A 13419-nucleotide genomic window follows, 5' to 3' on the forward strand; every position below is an offset into this window, starting at 1 on the left:
ATCGAGCCCCGTATCAGGCTTTCTGCTCAGTGGGATCCTGCTTTCCCCCGCCCCTCTGCCTGCCTCTGTGCCTACTTGTGATCTCTCTCTCTGTGTCAAATAAATAAATAAATAAAATAAATAAAATCTTAAAAAAAAAAGAAAGCTTTCCGAACACAGATGTGTTAATTATTCTAGGAAACTTGACCTTATCATTTCTATAACATTTCTGAATGTTATAATTAACGATACTTTTAAAGGGCATTCTGAATGAGCACACCTAGTGTTTACAATTGTGGGGATTATTACACGTAACTGCAAGAGTAGTGTTCAAATACTTCCTTTGTCTTTTGTGAACTGAGATTTGTGAATTGAGTGAAATTTCCACTGACAGCACCATACGTTGTATCCAAACTTCATGGGAGAGAAGAGAAGATGTACTATGGGAAACTTCTGATGGCTCCAAAGGAATCTTTAGCAGTAGCAGAGACACAGATGTTAAAAAAGCATGAATACATTTAAAAATAAATGAGTGGGGGAAACATCTTACTTCAAAATCACTGTATTAAAATTTTATAAAATGTGATTAAAATATGTGGATGGCATTCAAAGTTTGTATATTAATGTCAGTCAAAGAGCTTTTTTTGAAACTTCTTTATGGGAGAATAAGAGATAGTTGTTTGTTTCTTTTTTTAAGATTTTATTTACTTGACAGAGAGATCGAGAAAGCACAAGCAGGGAGAGTAGTAGAGGGAGAAGAAGAAGCAGGCTCTTTGCCCATCAGGGAGCCCGATGCTGGACTTGATCCCAGGACCCCAGGATCGGGACCTGAGCCAAAGGCAGACGCTTAACTATCTGAGCCACCCGGGCACCGCAAGAGATAGTTTTATATTCAGTTTTGCTTTTTGTTTGGGTAAATATGGTGATTTACAGAGTTCTCCAATCTCATTGGAATCTATAACTTTTTTCCATGCGTTCTTGCAAGAACACACTTGGGGAATTACTGCTCTAATTCTTAGTGACAGTTTATCTGGCTGGTTCTCTGTCTCTGAGCTATCTCCATGCTCCAACCAAATCCCTGTTGAGTTAGACACAGGCGATACAACTCTAGGAATGGCCAGAATGTTCTAGTACAGCAACTGAAAACTTACACTCAGGGCAGTTTCTTCTATTTTTTTTAAATTTTATTTATTTTAATTTTTTTAAAAGATTTTATTTATTTATTTGACAGACAGAGATCACAAGTAGGCAGAGAGGCCGGCAGAGAGAGAGAGGAGGAAGCAGGCTCCCCGCTGAGCAGAGAGCCCGACGCGGGGCTCGATCCCAGGACTCCGAGATCATGACCTGAGCTGAAGGCAGAGGCTTTAACCCACTGAGCCACCCAGGTGCCCCCAGGGCAGTTTCTTCTAATGTTACCTCTTGTCCTTTCAGAGTGAGGCTGCGCATGGTCTGGAAACATTTGTTGACATGCAGTTCTTTGTGACAGACTGAATTGTCTCAAAGAAAAATGGATTCTGGGGCACCTGGGTGGCTCAGTGCATTAAAGCCTCTGCCTTCCGCTCAGGTCATGATCCCAGGGTCCTAGGATTGAGCCCTGAGTTGGGCTCTCTGTTCAGCAGGGAGCCTGCTTCCTCCTCCCTCTCTGCCTGCCTCTCTGCCTACCTGTGATCTCTGTCTGTCAAATAAATAAATAAAATCTTTGAAAAAAGAAAAAAAAGAAAAACGGATTCTATGATGAGAAGTCTTTGACATCTTAAAACTGGTTAAAAGTCTTCAAAAGTCAGAATTTCCAGTAAATCAGTGATCAAATATTCTTATAATTAATTTTTGTGAAAAATATCTCAAAAGCCATCCAAGGCAATCATCTCGCTTTTTAGCTAATAGAAATAGCTAGCTCCCTTCCATGATAATCTTACATGCTTTATCTCATTTAATCCTCTCAACACTGTTGAGAGGATCCACTCACTGTGAGATGAGTAGTAGTTTGAATGGCGTGGGTTCTCTCACAAAAATAAAAAAATACATAAGAAAGAAACCCAGTTTTTGTTTACTTGACATTCTGAATTTGAGTTCTAATTGCTAGTCAGGAATCATTAAGCTACTGACTAAGAATACAAGAGTATTTAAAATTGGGAAAGACTGTATTTCCAGGAAGGCAGTTGGGAAGTCTGAAAGAGACCTGTGTTTTAGCCCTCAGCATCACAGAGGCCCCTACCTCTCTGGCCTCAGCTTCCTGTGGAAAACAGAAGAAGGCGAGAGAGCAGGTCTAGAAGGTCCCCTCAGCTAAAACAACCCAGGATTTCAACATCTGCTGACTGGTATCGAGAGGAGAAATCTGACTCATGCTATTCCTGCTGTGTAAGCTGAGTAAAGGATTTTAAATATCACTCCTGGAACATTTTAGCAGGCAAATATTTAAAGATACAGAAAGCAATACAAACATCCACATTCTTCGTGTTAGGCCAGTCTGAGTAAATGAAAAACCAGGTTAACATAAAATATCAACTGGATAATATTCCCTTTACAAGGAGTCCCCATTGCAAGGCCCTCTAGACCAGTACTGTCCAATGGAATTTTAATGAGAGCCATATATGTAATTTAACACTTTCCAGTAACTACCTATTTAAAAAGGAAAAACAAAAACAAACAAATCCCCAGAACCAAAAACACTGAGATTAATATTAATATATTTTCTTTAACTCAACATATTAAAAAATTATATCAATATATAATCAACATAAAAATTACTCATAAGATAGCTTCCATTTTTTGCACTAATTCTTTGAAATCTGGTGTGCATTTTTGACTTATGATATACCTTAATATAGGTCTGCCACATTCTACCGCTCAATAGCCCCATGAGAACAGTGGCTATCCACACCGGACAGCATAGTCTAGAATATCTGAAAACTGATTTTTGGTAGTAAAAATTTAAAAAATGCATGGATCTAGTCTGCACTGAATTTATGACTATGGTTACTATGGTTAGGAGGCAGGAACACAGTGACTGTCAACTGAATCAATAATGTTTTATTTCTTTACAAAACTGTCTGAAGGAAACACGGAATCAAGTTACAACTTCAGGAAACTACAGGTGGCATGTTCTGATTTTGTATCTAGATTTGAAATACCTTGCGTTAAAATAAAGAAAACAAGCAACCCAAACTGATTTTTCATAACTTTCCCAGAATGGATGAACCACAGGAAGCAAAGTATATGTCACTTTGGTTTCAGTAATTCCACATTCAGAAGTCTTAAAAAATAATCAAATTCACTCCTCAGATATTATCACTCTGGAATAACTTTATCATGGGTTTCATGATAAAAAATTTTTCCTGTTGAAAGCAAAGTTGTTGGGGCATCTGGGTGGCTCAGTCAGTTAAGTGTCTGCCTTCAGCTCAGGTTATGATCCCAGGGTCCCTGGTTCGAGGCCGGCATCTGGCTCCCTGCTCAGTGGGGAGCCTGCCTCTCCCTCTGCCTGTTGCTCCTGCTGCTTGTGCTCGCTCTCTCTCTCTGACAAATAAATAAATAAAATCTTTAAAAGTAAAGTTATTGAAACTCTGAAGCTAATACCACACTATATGCTAATTGGAGAAAAAAGTAAAATTATTGAGACCAAGTTGAACATGTGAGGGTAGACACTCAAAATAGGTGTTATTTGAAGTAAACAGGCAAAAGGCCTGGAAAATCTCTGGAAGGAGACACAAAATTGGGAATAGAGGTAACCTTTAGAGAGAATGGTTGCCAGATTTTAGAGTCAGGACTGTGAGGCTTCCCTGGTAACACTTTCCCTGGCCTGGATGAATAAACAGTAAAGAGGGGGCTCTGCTGTGCAGTGGTTAAGGGCGCGGGTTACAGGCAGATTGATCTGGGTCTGAGACTTGCTTCCTCCCTTTGACCATGGCAAGTTCATCTTTCTAAGACCTTCAGTTCCTCTTTTTTAAAACAAGGCTCAATAAAAAGTACCTGCCCAGGGACATCATAATATGTAAGTTAGCCTAATAAATAGTAAACAGGGAATCCAAGTACCTATCTCTACAAGATCAGATAACCCCTGGGTGGGGTAGGCTATTAGATAGTTCCTGGTACTTCCCTGATAGGATACCCAGAAACTTCTTTTGCCTATTTCTAAGTTTTGGGTAATTTCCTATGACATTAACAAGCCCTCGATCAATGTCATTATTACATTGTAATATTTTTATTATCATACCCTCACACACTCTTACTTTCCACAAATACCGAGAGCGTTAACACTGGGCAGAAAAATAACAGGTCGACTCCCAGCACACACATTCTGTTCCCATAGCTAAAGAAGTGGGTTTATGTATATGCTGGAAACACTTTCCCAGAAAAAGGAGATTAAAATGCCCTCGATTTCCCCATTTGTCAGCTTTAAAACCACTTTGCCAGGTTCTGGAGATAGAGGCTGTGGGATTAGACCCTAGTTCTGCCACTGCTCACTCTGTGTTCTTGGTCAGAGGCGTGGGGAGTTGGCTGAGCCAGATGGCAGAGGCACAGGGGCCTGGGAAGGGAAGAAGCCTGGGAGGTTTGGGGACATAACTTTCAGAGACTTGGGTAGTAGCAACATGTCAGGGAAACATCTCTGATGGGCATGAAGGTTCCTCCTTAACAATTATTCTGAGACATACAAGTATTACCTGAAGCATTTTTTTTCCCCCTTGGGATGTTAATGTTCTGTATTTTTGGCCTTGGCCAGGCTTGGGAAGGGGAGAGGACTGGGGGGATGGGGTGGGTTTCAGCCATCAGAAACTTAACTTGCCTGCACCTCAGTTTCCCTATGTACAAAACAGGCAGTTTAATGCCTAACTCAAAGGGTTGGTGTTAGAGATAATATAGTATAATACAATATCAGTTTGGAAATCACCTGAAATCCCTCTTGAGCGTTCATTTGCTTCATTCATTCCACAAGCATTTATGGAGGATCTATGTGTCCTCACTACCCAGCCCCCTGGTGTTCCTCTCCCCTTTTGTTTACTCTAATGCTGGCACCAGCTTCCCCCACCCTCGGACAGTCCTTGTGAGGGGACATGTGCGTATCATCCATTTCATAGCAGAGGATTTTGAAGCCTAAAAAAATTTAGTGAAGAAATAGGATTCCATATTTTATTTTTTCATTCAAGGTAATCTCTTATTTCAAAAGAACTGTCTTTCTTGAATCCCCGTCAAACTGGCCATCATGTCAAGAGTCCATGCTTCTGGCCTCAGGAAGGGTTTACTTCAGAAGTGCTCTCACAGGAGGTGTCCCTAGGGGGCACTGGTGAGCCGGGCACGGAAGAAGTGCTTCTAGTGACAGACTAATTTAAGAAGTGACAAGATCCTCCTTGGCAGCAGGACCATCAACCATCTGGCCCTGCCTGTGGGTGGGGTGCACCTTTATCTACCTGATATGCTTTAAGGATGCTGAAATGCCTGCCTGCCTTACCTTCAGTTCTATTATCAGAGATTCCTTTGAGTCAAGGCCAAGGTCTTCAAAAGGCTCTTAATAAAGTACAGACTTAACATGAATGAGTGGCTAAAATTAATTAGCTGTTCTATGGACTCGATAGCTTTGTTTTTGTTTTTAAAGATCAGGAGCCCAGAGACCTTGACCCCCCCAAAGATAAACTTCCAGGAGGCCACTGAAAACCTCTTGTAGGGGAGGAAGAGGATGAGACCCAGAAACAAACACAGGTGTGGGTTTTCAAAGCCCATTTTGGAGGTCAAACTCATCTCACAGTTTCTGTCCCCTTTCTGGTCTCTCATGTAGCTTAATTTTTAAAAAAATATTTTATTTCTTTATTTGAAAGAGAGAGCATGAGCTAGCATGAGCAGGGGGGAGGGGCAGAGGGAAAGGGAGAAGCAGACTCCCCACTGAGCAGGGAGCCAGAAGCAGGACTTGATCCCAGGACTCCGGGATCATGACCTGAGCTGAAGGCAGATGCTTAACGGACTGAGCCACCCCAGAGCCCTCATGTAGCTTAATTTATTTAAAACAGTGCAGACCTTGAGGCTGGGCTTCTGGCTTGCTCTGCCTCAGAGGAGAGTGGCCTCCATCTTCTAGTTTGACTATGAAATACTGGTTCAGTGACCTTGAGATTTTTTCCAGCTCATTGTCTTGCTTTATTTCTGCAATCACCATATCCTGCTTCTACTATTTATCGATTATTATGCCCTGTTTTTATGTAAACCTAGGGAAAGGGAAGAGAATGATGCAACTGACTTCTGAAAAGTATTCCCGAGAGAGGTGTAGCAAAGAAGGGAGGGGAGAGAGAGAGAGAGAGAGAGAGAGAGGCCAGGAACCAAACGAGAGCAAGGCTGTGGAGACAGGAACTGGATTAGTCCCACAGCCCTTGGTCTAGTGTGTGGCTGCCTCAAAGGACTTTGTACCCAGCTGGATTTTCCAAACAGTGTTCCACAGAAGCCCCATGGTCCTTAAACACCTGGAGGGGAATGCCACCAGCCTTTGGAAAAATAATCCGAATCTTCAGCATTAGAGTACTGAGCAAAATATGCTGCAGCTTTTTCTTTTTGGTCTGACAAAATGTTTGTAGATTCCTTTCTTTAAAAATGATTATTGCTTAGTGCTCCAGAGCCTCAGGACGTTAAGGAAACAGAGCTCTTCAGCAGAGGCATGAGCTCAGCGGCCCTGAGGGGGAGGGCAGAGACCCGAAACAAAGCGCTCAGCTGTGTCTACCGCAGGCCATCACTATGTCAAAATGCAGGCCCAGGTCAATTTTGAATTTTTTGGAAAAGAAGTAGAATATCTAAATACTTCTGTAAAATTCTCCTTTTTTTTTTTAAGGTTTTATTTATTTATTTGACAGAGAGAGAGACACAGCCAGAGGGGGAACACAAGCAGGGCGAGTGGGAGAGGGAGAAGCAGGCTCCCCACTGAGCAGGGAGCCTGATGTGGGCTCCATCCCAGGACCCTGGGATCATGACCTGAGCTGAAGGCAGATACTTAATGACTGAGCCACCCAAGCGCCCCAAATTTATCCATTTTTAAAAGTTGGCAGCTGAGTAGGAACCAAACCCAAAACCAAGAACTTCTGCAGGCCACCTAGTGGGTGACCCGTCTCTGGTCCCAGGTGGCTATGGCTGGCTGCCTTGTTTTATGGTCTGGCAGAGCGGGTCCTTTGATGGGCACTGCCCTGTGGGTGATCAACCAAGGGTTTGGAGGGTTCATCCTCAACCCAAGCCAAGGGCACCTCTTCATGGGGTGTTAGGGAGCCCAGACAGACGACTTGAACTGGGCAGACCACATGTTTCAGATTTGATTAACTCAGCTTGTAAAAACATGACTTTTCTGCTTTTCTTTGGAACTTCACATAAATCTAATTAAAAAACAAACTATGTACAATACTTTGAATATTATTTCCCTTTTCCTTATAGTTCTGTATTAACCTAAAAACAAAAATAAACAAACAAAACCCCTTGTTTTAATTCTGAGCCTTCTACTCAGCACAGAGAGAGAGAGAGCAAGAAAGCACAAGGGTGAGGGAACAGCAGAGGGAGAGGGAGAAACAGGCTCTCCGCAGAGCAGGGAGTCCAACATGAGGCTCCATCCCAGGACCCTGGAATCATGACCTGAGCTAAAGGCAAACGCTGAACAACTGAGCCACCCAGGTGCCCCTGAGCTGTTAGATTTCTAAGCAATGGCATTTTTTCCTTTTCATCCAATTCCTTAATTGCCAATTTTTTTTTTTTTTTTTAATTTCAAATTCTCATCTTCAGGGGTGCCTGGGTGCTCAGTGGTTAAGCGTCTGCCTTCAGCTCAGGTCATGATCCCAGGGTCCTGGGATCAAGCCCCACATCAGGTTCTCTGCTCTGTGGGGAACCTGCTTCCTCCTCCCCTCTCTCTGTCTGCCTGTTTGACTACTTGTGACCTCTGTCTGTTGAATAAATAAATAAAATCTTAAAAAAAAAATTCTCATCTTCAACTTATTCTCCAAAAGGAGGGTAACAGGATTATATTTCAAAGGGCAAGTGAGTTATAGATGTCTTCCTTTCCTTTATAATTAATTATATAAAAATATCATATATAAAACACATTACATAACTATATCAAATAAATTGTGGTTAATTTTTACATCTCTGCTTTTAAATGTTATAATAATCAATGCTAAAAAATGATCCATGCTTACTCGGGACACATGATGGTGTTAGAAATGTAAGAACAGGGCGCCTGGGTGGCTCAGTGGGTTAAGCCTCTGCCTTCGGCTCAGGTCATGATCTTGGGGTCCTGGGATCGAGTCCCGCATTGGGCTCTCTGCTTGGCAGGGAGCCTGCTTCCTCCTCTCTCTCTCTCTGCCTGCCTCTCTGCCTACTTGTGATCTCTGTCAAATAAATAAATAAAATCTTTAAAAAAATGTAAGAACAACCTCTTTGAATGATCTTTGCACATAAAAAACTGTAACTGTATGCCCAGTACACTAGCTTCAGCCCGTCATACATGCTCAATCAATATTTTTTGATCAAACAAATATTTTTTGATTGAACAAATGAGCAAATACTAATGGGAAAGAAATGTTAGAAATGATTCTATTTTGGAACAGATGGCTACACCTTTCCCTTTAGAAGTTAAGGCAAATTTGTATAGCTCATTATTGGGGTTCCAAATCTCCTAGATAAACAATTGAGCCTTGGGGAGTTAGAGCAAGAACCAGCCTTATTCATTAGCCAGCCAGTAATTCCAGTTCATCCTTCTTCATTTTTGCCATACAGTGTACCCAAATTCTTAATATCTTTCTTTAAGTCACCTCCCTATTAACTTATATCCCCACTATGAGTGGTGCGCTAGAATCATTAACAAAGATAATACAGTATTACTGCATTTTTAGTTGATGTTGCTTCTGTTCTGGGAGCCTGAAACGTGTTCTTCCTTTGTTAGAAAGGGAAATTATGAGGGGTTTGGGATAGCTTATTTCCTGCAAAATTTGAGTTTCTCTTGCTCAAATCAAAAGGATTGAAGGAGAATTGACAAGGGAATGACTTTCTATGTTGTTGAAAGGTACAGCACACCTGTGTGCCAGCAGAGCTTGTCCTGTATTTGGGAACTTCTGATCTAGTTCAACGTCCTTGTTTTATAGACCAGTAAAAGGGAGGCAGAGGGCAGTACAGTGACTTACCCAGGTGCAGAAATGGGACCTGACCCCACTTCCCAGGCTGGGACAGTGAGGCCAAATCTCTCTAGCTGACCTCCTAAAAGAGGCATGAAACAAGAAACAAAAGTCCTGAGGCAAAATCTGGGCACTGAGACAGTGAAACTGGCCATGGGGTAGATGGGGAATTTAGGGGGCTTTTGAGGAGGGGCTGTTATCATCTGTCATGCTGCCCTACTCCCTTTACATATGAGACGCTCAGGGCGGGAGAAGGGAAATGACTTGCCCAGGGTCTGGAGGCCTCTCAGTGGCAGAGGGAGAGCTATAGCCCTCACCCCTGCCTTCCATGCCTTCGTCCTTTACACAGCATGACTCCAGTTCTCTGGTGCTGACATCCCTGCCCCTTTGCAAAAGCTAAAAGGATGCTCATACCCTGTGAATATAAGGGCTATGGTAGTTTACATTTTATTATTACTGTTACTTTGCACATCAAGACGTCCATATTTCTCCATGCCCCAGTGCCCTCCGGAGCTGGTGACTGCCTGGGGCCACTCACTTGGCCCCACACCCACGATGCCCAGCTCGAGGAGCGAGGAGCGGTGCACCCTGGAGTCATTCCCACGCAGGCGGCTGCCCCTGGCAACTTACCGCGAAGCGCTTCCCACAGCTCTCGTTGCCACAGCACCCGCAGCAGTCATTGCTCTTCAGGCCCAAGAACACCAGCGCGGGGAAGATCATCTGCCGGAGAGAAGCACCTCTGTCGGGATCGGACCGGGGGAGGGAGAGCCCATGCCTGCCTGGCTGTGGAGGCCTCACGTCCAAGCAGTCCAAGCCGTGGGACCGGGAGGCTGAAGGGCATGTACTTACAGAGCTCCACCGGGTAGTCAAGTGTTACTATCTAGGGTCCATAAGGCCTAACTGCAGCTTCGGTGAGGCCAGATTTCAAGATCTGACGCCCTGATTTGCCATTTACATGGTGGGGTAGGATAGCAGTAAGAAACTTTCCTCCAGGCACCTGACTTTGGCTCAGGTCATGATCCCAGGATCCTGGGTTCCCTGCTGGGGGAGGGGGGAAGCTTGGTTCTCCTTCTCCCACTCCCCCTGCTTGTGTTCCCTCTCTGTCTCTCTGTCAAATAAATAAAATCTTTAAAAGAAATAAAAAGAAATGTCCTCAATTGTTCTGAAAAGTGAGTCTCTAAACTCTACTGGAAAGGAGGGTTAAGTAGATCATTAGTGGATGAGTGGAAGAGAAATCCACCAACACCGGCTTATCTTGGTAGTTTTCAGTCCTTCAATTTCCCAGAAAGTGTGTGTCTACTGCCCCCAGCACTATCTTTTTTTTTTTTTTTTAAAGATTTTATTTATTTGACAGAGAGAGATCACAAGTAGGCAGAGGGGCAAGGAGGGGGCAGTGCAGAGGAGGAAGCAGGGTCTCTGCCTAGCAGAGAGCCCAATGCGGGACTGGATCCCAGGACCCTGAGATCATGACCTGAGCTGAAGGCAGAGGCTTAACCCACTGAGCCACCCAGGCAACCCTCCCCAACACTATCTTGTTAGAAGATAGAAACTACGTAGCCCTCAGTTTGGTTGGTGGGATTTAATTTATCCCTGAGAACTGCCAGCCCAATCTTGGGAATTCATAACTTAATAAATTTCGTGGAGCTGTCCTGTCAGGACCTAATGGAGAAGGAAAAAAATAATAAGGCACTGACTTTTCAGCATGCAATGTTTGGGCTCTTGTTAGTAACTAAAGATCTTCTTGTTCGAAAAGTACCCAATTTTAAAAAGATTCCGCAAAAATCTTTGGCAGGATTTTAAAGCATCCCTACTCACCAAGACCCCGCTTCCTAATATTCCTCCGAAAAACCAGACCTCGTCAGAAAGGTGGTCTTTGTTGTCTATCACATTTCCTCCAGGAAAAAATAACAGGATGTTAGCCAAAAAGCCGAACAAGGCAAGGGGGATGAGGGTGCCCCCCAGGCACTTGGCGCAGCCTCCAGTGCACATGTTGGGGAAAGTATAATATAAGACTTCGATCAAAGGCACCTCACTGTCCCTTTCACAGGGTCTCTTCAAAGTTATCGGCGACAGCGTCCTAGCAATTGTCCCCAGTTCAATCCGTATTTTGGAGCGGAGAACCAAATCAGCCTGTGAGCTGCGTCCTTGGAGTTGCTTCTGCTTCTCAAATGAGGCAGAACCTTGATGGTGAAGGACATTTATACATTCTCCCTGACCCGAAGTCTTTTTTTTTTTTTGTACTCCATAAATGAGATTAAGTTCAGAGCAATAATTTTGCCATGGAGACCAATAACCTCTGTTAATAATCGACCAGCACAGGCAAGACACACATTGTTGCAATCGAACACAGGGCTGGGACAAATAGCATTTTGAACTTCTGCACCTTTAATCTGACAATGCCCCTGCCCAGATATAGAAATATTTTTCCCAGGCTCTTTATAATCACTGGATAATTGAGTTACATCCTAAAATATGTCTGGTGAGTGCGTAATGGTCTACAGTGTGTGTCTTCTTCTTTTCCACTGAAAGCCTGGAATGCAAAAGAATTATCCTAAAGAGCTTCTGTTTCTCTCCATATAGAAGTAACAGTTTGATGGTCTCGTTGGGTATCACTGAGTTCAGCCCTATAGGGACTTCTTAAAGGATCAAACCAGAATGATTATTAATTTTATTGCCTGACTGCTCTATTTCTGTACTTGTCACTTCATTGCATTTTATCTTCTTTGTTACCTGGTGTGATGGAATTAGCAAAAACAGTTTCCCCAATCAGCTTGTTCAGTCACATCCTCCACGCAGGAACCAAATCCTCTGTCTTCACAAATGGGAAGGGAAAGGGAGAGGAGTTTGGGGAGAGGAGAGGTAAGATACCAATAAATCTATCAAAGGGAGGCCAAGCAGACGAAGTTGGAAGAGCCCTCAGTGAGTACCGGGGGTTTTCAGAAATACTGGAAATTTCGCCAGTTGCCAGAGGCCTGGTTCAGTTACTCATTTGCTTTGTGTCACTTAAGAAGGCCTTGGCGGGGCGCCTGGGTGGCTCAGTGGGTTAAGCCTCTGCCTTCAGCTCAGGTCATGATCTCGGGGTCCTGGGATCAAGCCCCGCATCGGGCTCTCTGCTTTGTGGGGAGCCTGCTTCCCCCTGACTCTCTGCTTGCCTCTCTGCCTACATGCGATCTCTCTCTCTCTGTCAAATAAATAAATAAAATATTTACAAAAAAAAAAAAAAAAACCTTAAAAAAAAAAAAAAGGCGGCCTTGGTGGTGCCTAGACCCAGCTCTACAGTATGCAAGGAACAAGTTTGGTGCTGGTAGCCGCCGGACCGTGGGGCGGAAGAAGGAGCCTACTAGCTCTTCGTGGAGAGTCTAGAGGTTAGATTTAAGACAATAGGGAGAATTTTATAGAGGGCCGAATTTTAGCTAAATAAAAAGCAAGTAACATTGTGATCATGGTGGGAGCTACCTGGCAGTGGAGTTGTTCACCCACTCCCAGGGGAGCAGGGGGCTGCCTTCCCCCGAGGTTCAGGGGCTGTTGGCAAGGGAGGCTGTGGTCAGGACTCTGGAGAAGCTGGGCAGGATGGACGCTGAGTTTCCTTCTAAAGATTCTTTGGATTGTGTATTGGTTGCTCTGTAAAGATCCTTTCTGAGATCTCAGGGTTGGGGTGAGGAGACAAACAGCAAATGTTTCTTGAGCACACATAATACACGAAGCACCAAGGAACACTTTCAATGCTCCTCAGCCTCCTGTGAGGAAGATGTCAGGCCCCTCTACAAGCAAAGATAACTCGGGTTCAGACAGATGAAGTACATTTTGCAAGGTCATTCCAGCGTAATAAAGCAAGGAGCTAAGATTATTAATCAAGAAAACGTGTTGCCCAAACCGGGGTGTGGTCTCCCTCATAGGTTTAGAAATTTTAAAAAGATGATCTTTTCAATATAAACAACAGAATGGCTCTATGTGCAGGTCTATGGAAAACCGTGGGACATACTTCCTTCTGAACAACAATTTTGATTTTTTTCCCCTTATTACCAGTAAGTATTTATTTAGGTAAAAAAGTCAGATAGAAAGACAAGCAGAAGGAAGAAAAGGCAAACCAACTGCATTCCCACCATCAGTGGGTGAGGACTGTCATCACCTTGCTGCTGAGCGCTTTCCAACACTCCAAGCAGGTGCAAATGAGCTTTGCTTATAAACCACCAGTTTTGACAGGGAGCCTTGAGAATAATCCCATAGAGGAAGATAAGGTTCTAGAAATGTAAGGCTTGAATTAATCATCATAGATGCCACCTTGAAGCTAGACAGCTCCCCACTGGGATCTGGACAACTT

The 13419-nt window shown here is 43.6% G+C and overlaps 1 protein-coding gene across 1 annotated transcript in view; it reads right to left on the bottom strand.

The window, feature by feature from the left end:
* LOC111150548 (transmembrane 4 L six family member 4) overlaps positions 1–11348 on the bottom strand; it is a 28020-nt gene extending 16672 nt beyond the window's left edge. The window contains exons 1-2 of the mRNA XM_022508041.1: positions 10914–11348; positions 9729–9818 (exon numbers count right to left, since the gene is read on the bottom strand). Coding sequence (XP_022363749.1) covers positions 9729–9818; positions 10914–11087 — 264 coding nt within the window. The 5' untranslated portion in view covers positions 11088–11348. The remainder of the gene's footprint in view (positions 1–9728; positions 9819–10913) is intronic.
* Between the last annotated feature and the right edge of the window lie 2071 nt (positions 11349–13419).

The sequence above is a fragment of the Enhydra lutris genome, unplaced genomic scaffold (genome assembly GCF_002288905.1).
Source record: "Enhydra lutris kenyoni isolate GAN:26980312 unplaced genomic scaffold, ASM228890v2 scaffoldscaffold2, whole genome shotgun sequence".
Lineage (NCBI taxonomy): Eukaryota > Metazoa > Chordata > Mammalia > Carnivora > Mustelidae > Enhydra > Enhydra lutris.